The 11,550-nt window shown below is 41.6% G+C and overlaps 1 protein-coding gene across 1 annotated transcript in view; it reads left to right on the top strand.

The window, feature by feature from the left end:
- Nucleotides 1-2,539, top strand: part of MCTS1 (MCTS1 re-initiation and release factor) — a 9,482-nt gene extending 6,943 nt beyond the window's left edge. Inside the window, exons 4-6 of the mRNA XM_069985880.1 lie at nt 1-66; nt 1,162-1,229; nt 2,341-2,539. The exon at nt 1-66 is cut by the window's left edge and continues 68 nt beyond it. Coding sequence (XP_069841981.1) covers nt 1-66; nt 1,162-1,229; nt 2,341-2,422 — 216 coding nt within the window. The 3' untranslated portion in view covers nt 2,423-2,539. The remainder of the gene's footprint in view (nt 67-1,161; nt 1,230-2,340) is intronic.
- The last annotated feature ends 9,011 nt before the right edge of the window (nt 2,540-11,550 follow it).

The following is an 11,550-nucleotide window of genomic DNA, read 5'->3' as shown; positions in this document are numbered from 1 at the left end:
ATCATGTGTCCTGGTTTAACATCTCCTGGAGCAAAGCTTTACCCAGCAGCTGCCGACACAGTGGTTGTATCCTTTAACTAGAATAGTTGACAGGCCTAGCTGTTCAGTAACATTTACATAGGTGTCTTACAAGCATTAGCTGTAAGGTATGTCTGTTTTTTACCAGGGCTGTGGAGTCCGAGCCTGTTTTTATTGGAGTCGTAAGAAATGTTCCAACTTCTACTTAAAAAAAAAATCTTAAAAAAATGTCATTATAGAACTTTCATATTGTGTATCCTATGTAATACAGAGAAGGAAGAGAAGCCATAAGTAGTGTAGCAGGAAACTCTGTCCTCAGTGTGGCGTTTTCTCTCTAGGAGAAGATTGTGGGGAACATTTTAATTAGGCCTGCCCCCATTCACCCCACCAGATGCACTAAGAGGCACACTCCTTTTAGTGAACCTGGATGGACCTGCGCATGCTGCACGGCAGGTCGTGCCATCCATCTAAAGATCCTGTGATGTCATGACCCCACTCAGAAATGCCCGCTCAGCCAATCAGTGAGTAAGGCGGGTCACAGCTGCAGTCACTGATTGGCTGAGTGGGTGGTTCCTTTGAGGCTGCGATGATTCAGAAGCACAGACGCTGACAGAGAGCTGATAAATCTAGACCTACGTCTTGACCTCTATATCACAGGGATGTGTCATTGTTAGGCTGGTTTCGCATATGGCAAGTGTTTGGACAATTGTCGCTGCAGTTTTTGTGTCAAAGCCAGAAGTGGATCCAAATGAAATTGAAAATATAAAGGGATGTACTTCTTTCCTGTTGGATCCACTTCCAGTTTTGGCACAGAAGACTGCAGTAGCAATTTTACAAAAAAAAAACCTGCTATGTGTGAAACCACCATTAGCAGTTTCCTTTGAATATTTAGTTAGTAGTGAGATGTTCAGGACATTGGGGCTGGAGACTGGCTGCATCCACGGCACACACTGAAGAATCTGCTTTATATTTTTCATTATTCCCTCAGAAGTCGCCCCAGAATCATGTAGGACATTAGGAAGAAGCTGCTGAGCCTGTTCTACTTTACACCAGTTGGACAAATAAGTAATTTATAAATATCCTGCCATTTGACCCTAAATCCTTACAAGCTTTAGTGTTCGTGTCCTTAACGTTTGCAATCAGGCAATAATGGCAGAGGGAAAGCAGCATGCACTGTGTGTTGGTGTCATGAAGATGTCTGCAGATGATATGTAAGTGAGAGATGTTGTATTATTTTTACAGCTTCTGGGGGGGGGGGGGGGGCAGGGAGTTTTTTATAGGCTAGCCTGTCGGCACACACCTAGCTTGAAACATTTTCATAAAAACATATGCCCACCTGATGCTGCAGAAAAGGCTTTTCCCACCTGCGGTCATAGAAGAAAAACTGGGAAAGTTTAGCATCTCTGTATAGTAATTAATTTATTGAAATTCCATAAAAATGTCCAAAAATACACTTGATATAGCTTACATGCCAGTATAACCATGTGACTGCTGTACCCAATCCCTGCTCTCGGCATATACACCTCTGATTGGGTACGGTAATCATGTTGGTGTAGTGACACGTCATCACTGCAGCCAACAAACATGAATAGCATGACTATGGAGAGGCAAGGGATTTATCAGGTAAATAATGGACAGTTTGTTACTTGTTTGGCATTTCCTCTTTTTAGCGATGTTGGAAAACCCCCTTTAGGCTTCCCTCACACATACTTGTTGCTTTACAGACACACATTTCTACATGGAGGTTTTTTTAACTGAATTGGTGCCTTTCCTGCTCCATTGCAGGAGACTCTAGTGAGATAAAGACCGCAGCAAGCCAGGAAGTCAAGCGCTTAGCCGGTGCTTCCCTTGCCTGATTCTATAGATTGTAGGGGTCTTAACACCTAGACCCTGACCAATCAAATTTTTTTTTTGTTAATTAAAAGTAACAGACAGTTTAAAAGGGTTAATTCAGAAAAACACAGTTTGTAAGTGGTATTCCAGCTCAGTTCTATTGAAGTGAATGGATCAAGGTTGTAATACCACACATGACCTGAGGACAGGTGTGTCCCCCCCCCCCTCCCCCCCTAATCCTGGCTCACCCAGAATTTCCTAATAAGGTATTTGTGGCCAGACAGTCATCCTAATTTAGGATACATTGATGATTGTATTTGGCTAAGTTTATAATTCACGAGCAGCATTGCACCAGGATTATAAACACTCCTTTTGCTGTTAGACGGGTGTGTGATTTTCTGAGTGGCAGGATGTCCTGAATGACAATATCTGTCTATAAACAGAACTACCGTACATGACACAAGGTAAATGAGACTTTTCTTTTCATAGTGAGAAGGTGAATAAAGGAATTGGCATTGAAAATATTCATTATCTGAATGATGGCTTGTGGCACATGAAAACTTACAAGTGAAGCACTGGCGTGTTACTGAAGGGCACTCACATGTCACCTGGACTTGAAAGTAACTGTTTATTTGTATGGTAAATGTGATATTTGCAGTCTATGCTGTTTAATAAAGAATAACAGAACGATGTCTGTTCTCTCTTTTCCGGTTAGCTTATGTTTATTCCTGTATGTGCTTTGTGTGACCCTAAAGAGTCAGTACCACCTGACCCATGTTAAAGTAGTTTGTGACCTACAAAATGTTGGGGACCTCCCATGTAAAGCTCCTGTCTGATAAATATAGCTAACCATCATGTTCTACATTCAACCTGGACAAATCACATCATCCAATGTAGCTAGATACTTCCTTTGGTCTCGGTGTCTTGGTGTCAGACCCCTAAGGCTGCATTCACACGAAACACAGACATGGAATGCCTGTAACGGACTCTCCCCCGCCCAGGCAGCATCTGTGATAAGATGTTGGGAGCGGGGGCACTGTACAGATATGCATTAAACTGTAATGACAGAGCTGCACGGCTGATTCATTACAGCGTGGCGCATATCTGTACAGTTCCCCCGCTCCCAACATCTTACCACAGATGCTGCCCGGGCGGGGGGAGAAGCCCATTACAGGCATTTCACGTCCGTGTTCCGTGCGAAACACTGAAAGTGTGAATGCAGCCTAAAAAGGTCAGTCTCCAGAAGTATTATTACTGGCCTTTATTAACAGTACTTTTTTTATTCCAGTTCTAGATGTGATAGTAATTGTTCTTAAGGAGAATTCAGGTGAAATTTTTTTATTAAAGTATTGTCCCCCACAAGTTATCCAAATCACCAATATACACTTATTACGGCAAATGCTTAAGTGTTTTTTTTTTTCCCCCCTGCACTTACTACTGCATCAAGGCTTCCCTTCCAGGATAAAATGGTGATGTCATGCCCAGAGCTGTGCGGGCTGTGGCTGCTGGAGAGAATGATGGCAGAGGGGATGCTCAGTGTCCCTCCAGTGCCCTGTATCACTCAGTGTCCCCCTGCCATCATTCTCTCCAGCAGCCACAGCTCACAGTTATGGGAGTCGGGTTGTGAACATTTTTTGCTAGACTTTTCCTTTAATGATAATTTTGGCAAGGATCTTGAGCTATAAATATCTGAGTTATGACTGGTACTGTAGATAATAAAGTCCAGAATACAATAAATCAGTGCTTTCTAACACTGGTTCTTTCTGCTTCCAAAAATCCTTCCATTTGTTGTGCATATCCTTAAAAAAGTTTTTAAATGGCAAATGTTACAAATATTACCAATCAAATTGCTCTTGTAAAATGAAACCTGAGCTCTGATTGGTTTTTATGGGAAAATCAGACCGTTTTGTCTCAGCATGCAGTATTTGATTAGCAGTGGCTGCTGAAGTTGGAAAACATAGGCTGTAGGCATCCAACTTCAGCAGCCCCCACTAATCAAATGCTGCACACTCATGTTTGGATAGACCTGAGCGTGCTTGAAGTTGGCTTTACTCTAGCCCCAATGTTTATTAACTGGGACCACAGAGTGTGTGACATTCGCATCTAGGTGGTCGTTAGTGGCAAAATTTGACTAAAACGACATAATCCAAAATAAAAAAATAACAATGTCCAAATCTGGGTCCCCATGACTAAGCTTAAAAGTGCTTTCGGGACTTTTTTTTTTTTAATACATCCCCCAAGTTGTAAGATTATGCAAATCCAGGAGGTAGAATGAGCACTCTTGGATTAGAAAAGGGCTTGTGCACAGAACAAACCCGGTGTGGTCTTATCCATAGTTATTAGAATTTCCAGTGGTAGGAGCAGCTGCACGACGATCATCTGAGGAATCATCTTGACAGGTAGATTTAAAGGGTTTACCAGGATTAGGAACAGCTACTTTGTTGCAAAAACAACAACACTCCTGTCCATAGGCTGTATCCACCTTGTTCAGCCATTGGTATTCAAATGGCGAACGAATGAGACACTCCCTTTAGCTGTATTCAATTGTCATTGTTAGGATGAGATGTAAACAATAGGACTCGATGTGAGTAAATTGTAGATTCTGTGAATTGCCGTATCTATAAGGGTACTATTACACAAAGCAATTTTTCGACGATTAACGATCTTAAACGACCCAAAATCGTTCGCCCAATTACACGGAACGATGATCGTTATTTATGATCGTTCTTGCGGTCGTTTAGTCGTCGCTATTGCGTACATTTCAGCGATTCTTATTCCACCGAACAATGTGCGAACGATCAAACGATAAAAATAGGTCTGGATCCTATTAAACGATCAACGATTTCTCGTTGGTCGTTTAATCATTGCCTGCTGTTACATGAAACAATTATCGTTCAAATCCAAATGATTTAACGTTTTTTCGAACGATAATCGCTCCGTATAATACCACCCTAACACATATTGGATATTTGTATAAGATATATATCTGAATAGATGCTACAATAATATCGCTAATCAAGTCAATGTATAATGTTCCGTTGTGTAACACAGAGCAGCGAGTGCTCCTTTTGCTATGCTCTATTGACTGTACACTAAAGTCATGTTGTACAATGTTCTACTGTGTGTCCTAAACAATGAAGTTGATGTTTTCTGAGGACAAAACGCAACCCTTGATGTTTACAGAAGTTTTCAGCCCTACAGCAAGAGGACCCAGCTATATAGGCATATAGTGCAGGGGTGGGGAACCTTTTCCCTGTCAAGGGCCAGTCGGGCATTAATAAAATCATTTGAGGGCAGCATACTGTGCATGGCAGTTTGTAGCATGGGTTAGCAGCACCCAGGGCAAGGCAAAGTATTGTTCCCCTAGTGCCCCTGCTATTATAGTTAATCCTCTGTAATGCCTCTAGTACCTAATGTGAATCCTTAGTGATGCCTGGTAGCAAGAGGTAACCCCCAGTGATGCTCCTGGTAGTTCTAATAAACCCCCAGTGATGCCCCTGTTAGTTCTAAAAAAAACCAAAAAAAAAACCCAGTGATGCCCCTGGTAGCTCTAGGTAACCCCTTATTGATGCCCCTGGTAGCTATAATTAACCCCTTTTTGATGCCCCTGGTAGCTCTAGTTAACCTCCCAGTCATGCACCTGGTAGCTAGTTGACCCCCCCCAGTCATGCACCTGGTAGCCCCCAGTGTCAGTCTCAAATAAAACAATAAACATCCCACTCACCTTTACTCTGCTCCCACGATGCCCAGGTCCTCTTCTCTCTGCTCTAGCCTGTGCCTGTCTTCTCCTGCAGGCGGCGTGCGATGAAATGACGTCATCGCATGTGGCCCGCAGGAGAAGGAAGATGTGCGCAGCTCTGGTGGGGAAGGAGCCAGCACAGACAGCATTCTCCTGTGTCTGGCAGCCTTTACATACACAGGAGAATGCTGTGTATGCCGGCTCCTGCCCCACCAGAGCAGCACACGTCACAGGAGAGCCGCATCTGCATCAGGAGGTCTCGGGCCGGATGTTCCCCACCCCTAATATAGTGCATCCTATTATGGTGGTATATATGATTTTTTTTGGCAAAAAACAAAACATTTGGGGGGGGGGGGGGGGTTATAATTTGCCCCTTGTACAGCTGTTTTTCAGCCTGTAAGTAGGGATGGTCCGAACCTGCTTCAGTTCGGATTCGTACGAACCTGAACTCTTGGAAATGATTCCCGCTGTCTGCCCGCTCCGTGGAGAGGGTGGATACAGGGAGAGGACCGCCTGGAAAACTGAGATACAGCCATAGCCATAGGCTGTATCCCAGTTTTCCAAGCGGTCCTCCCACTGTATCCACCCGCTGCACGGAGTGGGCAGACAGCGGAAATCTGATGCCGAGCGTTCGGGTTCATACGGGTTGCTTGCATGCAACCAATTTATCTGCCACGCAATGTTTTCGGTTGAGTCACAATCCATTTGTATATGCTTACAAAATATCCCCCTGTTCATGGAAGTGCAGGAATGTAATGTTACAATTACCATGAAATGAAAGTTCAAAATTCTCAAACTTCTGTTACTCACAGATACGTCATGATTAGAGATGAGCGAACCTCGCGCATGCTCGAGTCCATCCGAACCCAATTGTTTGGCATTTGATTAGCGGTGGCTGCTGAACTTGGATAAAGCTCTAAGGTTGTCTGGAAAACATGGATACAGCCAATGACTATATCAATGTTTTCCACATAGCCTTAGGGTTTTATCCCAGTTCAGCAGCCCCAGCTAATCAAATGCCGAGTTCGGGATTGGATGGACTCGTGCATGTTCAAGGTTCGCTCATCTCTAGTCATGATCACTTTCCTCAACAAATAAATTTTGTAGTTCTTGGTTTAGTCAGAATCAGGGCTTAGGCTGGAAACACACACAACAGTTTTATTTGTGTGGAAAACTACCACTGCAGTTTTTGCGCCAAAACTAGAAGTGGATTCAAGTAGGGTGGAAAATATAATGGGAGGATTTGTACTTCTCTTTTCTGTTGAATCTTCTTTTAGTTTTGGCACAAAAAATAAAGTGACAGTTTCTCAAAAAGCTGCTGTGTGTGTTTACAGCCTAAGGCTATGTTCAGACAATGCTTAACAGCATCCATTGCATAGCAACAGACGCTGTTAAACTACCGGCCACCTGGCTGCATTCAGGACGGTCCTGCAGTCGATACCTTTGTATCGGCTGCTGGAAAGTTCTTTTTGGAACATTGACTTGCAGGCGCAGTCGGGTGTGCCTGCAAATCAATTAGCCATTCATATCAATGCCGCCGCACATGTCTTTGCGTGAACAGCTATTATTTCCGAACGTTGTTCACTAAACAGCCTCCGGAAATAATAGGCAAGTACATTATATTAACGTCCGTTAACATAACAGTGTGGACACAGTGGGCGACATTGCAATGCCACCTCTGCAGTAAAGAACGCATGCTGGTTCCGTTGCAATCAGCGGTCCGTTCTTTACTTAAAAAGAACGATGTGTGAACATAGGTTTAGGATTTTTTTTTATAAATGCCAGTTTGGATGTGGTTCTGCATCTCAGGTCCAATGTAGTAAATGGAGCTGAATTATAATAACACGTATAACTTGGTGTTGTTTTTTGTAATGAAGTACAGTGTTTTTCTAATCCTGCATAACCCCTTTAACCTACGCAAACCCATGTGCTTGCTGAACCACCCCATTTAGATGAATGGAACAGTTTCCCATTTACAAATCTACGCATCATTCACATTTACCTGACAATTTTGGGCCAAGTCGATGGGATATTTTGATTTCTTGCAACATATCACTGTTTAGATGTAAAGTTTCTCTTCTCACACTGTAATTCACCAGCACAAGCTCTTAGCAAACACTGAGCCAGTCTGATGCTGCAAGATTTCAGCTCTGAAGTCTGCAGAATTGAATCAAGAAAATGCAGTTTCTTTCTTAATGCAATAAAAACAACACATGTAATATAAAATAATTGCTTTATTCATACAGAAAATCATTGTCTTAAATCTTCCAGACCATAAAAAAAATTACAAATATTTATTCATTATTTTTTTTTTTATACAAGAAATGCTGTTAAATATACACATACCAGTCAAGGATATCTCTCTACCCAGCAAACCTCCCCAATCTTTACATACAAGATACCTATAGTACTACAGCTATATACTTCCTGCAGATATATGCAGATGACTGTCTCTAGAGGTTATGTGCAGTTTCTCATCAAGATGACAGGTGTTCTGATCCAGTTGTGCAGCATGACGGGGAGGATCAAATGATCTGTTATTCAGTTTATATGAAAGAAGAAAAAAGCTCTTCTATGGCACCAGTCTTCTGCTCACAGAGTGAAACTCTATTCACATACACAGCCTGAATAGATACGGTGTGATGGGACACAGTACCAAATGGGGTGGATTTAATAATGTTATTTTAAATTTAAAATTTTATATTAATTGTTTTAGCACAAACCAGTGGAATACAATACCATAGGTATCAGGTATTCTGGCACTGGTATTCGCAGATACAAAGCTACACGCTGTTCAGTACTCATTTCAAATTACTGAAATTTCCATAGCATCATGGTGCCCTGACTCTGGGAGCTGATGTGGTCCAAGCAATGAGACATCTCTTATTTGAAGTCCTTAATGAACAGGACTCCTAAAGAGACACTGGTGTAAAGTAGAATTGTCTTAGTTGCCCCTAGCAACCAGATTCCACCTTTTATTTTCCAAAGAATCTGAGGAATGAAAGGTGGAATCTGATTGGTTGCTAGGGGCAACTCAGACAATTCTACTTTACCCCAGTTTGATAAATCTCCCCCTGGGTGTTTGTTAAAACTCCATGTATGTGTTATTTAATGCCAAGAATGGAATCAAATGTCCCAAAAACATTCACTGCTGATATTAACTGGTTAATGTGCCAAACAGACACGGTGCTGGTGTACTGTAATAGTGGTTTCTGTGTGTCATTATAAGTGGTTCCCTATGTGTGGCTGGAAATGTGGTGAACATGGAGACATATCAGCTCGGCCTACATAAAACATACACTAATAAGCTGCTATTAAAGAGAAACTATCAGCAGGTTTGACGTATCTGCTGATATCTACTACTGCCCCCAGTGCACCAAAACACTTCATAAGCATATGGACTAAACTGTTACTATCACAGAAAAGGGGCAGAGGATGAAGGTTAAGAAAATTAATGCCCTGTGCGCTATAGGTAGATAGCAAGTTAAATACTTTCCCTTTAATATTTACAGCTATGGTATTAGAACAACTGGTTCTGACCAGTATAGATTCCACCAATCAGAACAAGTATAGGTATGGATGTAAGTTTGTTCTTGCCGCACCTAAGTGCTCCACATTTAAGTCTGTATCGAATATTTAGTAGTAAGATATCTGCAACATATGAAAACTTCTTCCCATCATTGCAAAGGTCTTAAGTTATGATGGGAATGATGGTCAGACCGGGGCCAAATATTTCTACCGGTTCAAAATAGGCGATGGAGGAACAACAACATTGTAGCCAACTACAGCTAAAAGACAGAAATTCTCCAATATCATTTCAAGATAGTGGACTGCAGTATCAAGGTCATCAAGCATGGGGTTATTTATTTAGGTTAGGAAAACAAAAAAAAAAAAAAAAACACATCTTACGGTGGCCATACACCTTCAATAACTGAGGATTATTCAGGTATCAGGTATCTCTTCCAACTTGTTCCTGTCCTCACCATACAGAGGAAGGTTTGGTGCGGCCAAGCATTCCTGTGTTCTTTATGGAGAGGGGTAAGCCGCAGATAGAGAGCTCTGACTGCAGACTTTATTTCCCAGAACAAAGGGGTTGGGTGGTAATTTTGCATCACGCCCAACATCAGTGCCAGAAGATCTCCAAGTGGTGGGTATGAAAGCCTAAATCTATGTTGAATGGGGACCTTTAAGAGCGATCTGTTTACAATTTACAAATATATCAGTGGACAGTGCAGATATCTTTCCAGTGATCTTATACCTAGGCCAGTATCCATGATAAGGGGCTTCCCCAATGTCTAGAAAATGAAGTTTCTTATTTCACTAACCCGTAGTATAAAAAAAAAAAAAATCTATTTAAAGTCATCTTTCATCAGTTTAATCCCCTCCCCCATTTCTCATCACTAAACATATCAAAAATAAAATTGGCTAGCTTAGTTTTTACACTGGTAACCAGTAAGCTGACAATTTACACAATCATTTACACGTTTTTTCTTAGCTCAGCAGACTGAATGCTTTAACAAAAGGCGATTCCATTGTTACCAGTGGGTGAGGTTCTAATGACTGGCCTATTATACTGGTGGAGACCGGATAGGCAGGATACAACAGGGAGGTGCACACACATTAGCTGCTACTTTATCTGATGTATGCAGCGATCACTGTCACCTGTAAAGTGTGGAGGGAGCCTAAATGAGGCAATGGGCGCTTTTTCCAAAACAAACAGAATTGAGTGCTGTAAAGGCTGTGGAAAAATGCTGGGTTTACACGGAACGATAATTCGCCCAATCGAACGATTAACGATTTTGAAGCAACGATTTGGTTTTTAGAACGATCAGCGTTTAGATGGAGAAAAATCGTTATTGTGATCGTTTTTAAGATCGCTTAAGCCCATCCTTTACATAGGGTGAATCTTTGAAAGACTGTTTACAAGAAGCGATCTGCGAATTTTTAGCGAACGACGATTTGAGAACATGTTGAAAGATCAAAATGAACGATTTTTCGCTCATCGCTTGATCGTTTGCTGTGTTTACACGGAACGATTATCGCTCAAATGTGATCGTTATTGCGAAAATTCGAGCGATAATCGTTCCGTGTAAACGCAGCATAAGTAATCTTAACCAGGACGATTATTAGGCAAAAGAACGCTCCTAGAAACAACATAGGGGCCAGCGATCAGCTGATGAATGAGCCACTGCTGACTGCTAATTTGTGTAGCCTATAATGCTGCGTTTACACGTAACGATTATTGTGCGTATTTGTGCAATAACGATAGAATTTGAACGATAATCGTATGTGTAAACGCAGCGAACGATCAAACGACGAACGAGAAATTGTTCATTTTGATCTTACAACATGTTCTCAAATAGTCGTTCGCAAAAAATTTGCAGATCGTTCCGTGTAAACAGTCGTTCGCCGATTTAACCAATGTGTGAGACAGGCTTAAGCGATCGCAAAACGAATGTTCCGTACGATATATCGTACAATTTAAACACTGATCGTTATGGAAAAAAAAATCGTTACTCCGACATCGTTAATCGTACGATTGGGCCAATTATCGTTTCGTGTAAACGCAGCATAAATCATCCTTATCAAATACATAACCAGGTGATGTGCAGCAGACAGTAACATCTTCAATGGGCCGCATGAAAAATCCAGCCTAGATGGGTGATTGATCTAGCATTGTAAATGATTTTCAGATAAACACCAATTGGCAATTGTCAGCCTGTATAAAAGGGCCCTATGGAACTCTTTCAGCCCCATACATTGCTTCTGTGTAAAGCTAAAGAACCCTATAGTCTTATTTTGCTAAAATGCCAATCCTCTCCTAATATGACAGGGGGCTTATACATAAAAAAAAAATACTTATTAGGTATAAAAAAATATCACCTTGCATTCGCAGTCATTCAGAATATCTACATTCTTCATAGACTCCCTTTACAGGAGTTTGTTTAGGATTCCATAAA

Source organism: Dendropsophus ebraccatus, chromosome 10 (genome assembly GCF_027789765.1).
Source record: "Dendropsophus ebraccatus isolate aDenEbr1 chromosome 10, aDenEbr1.pat, whole genome shotgun sequence".
NCBI lineage: Eukaryota > Metazoa > Chordata > Amphibia > Anura > Hylidae > Dendropsophus > Dendropsophus ebraccatus.
Note: the sequence above shows the minus strand (reverse complement) of the source record. Positions and strands in the feature narration are given on the sequence as shown.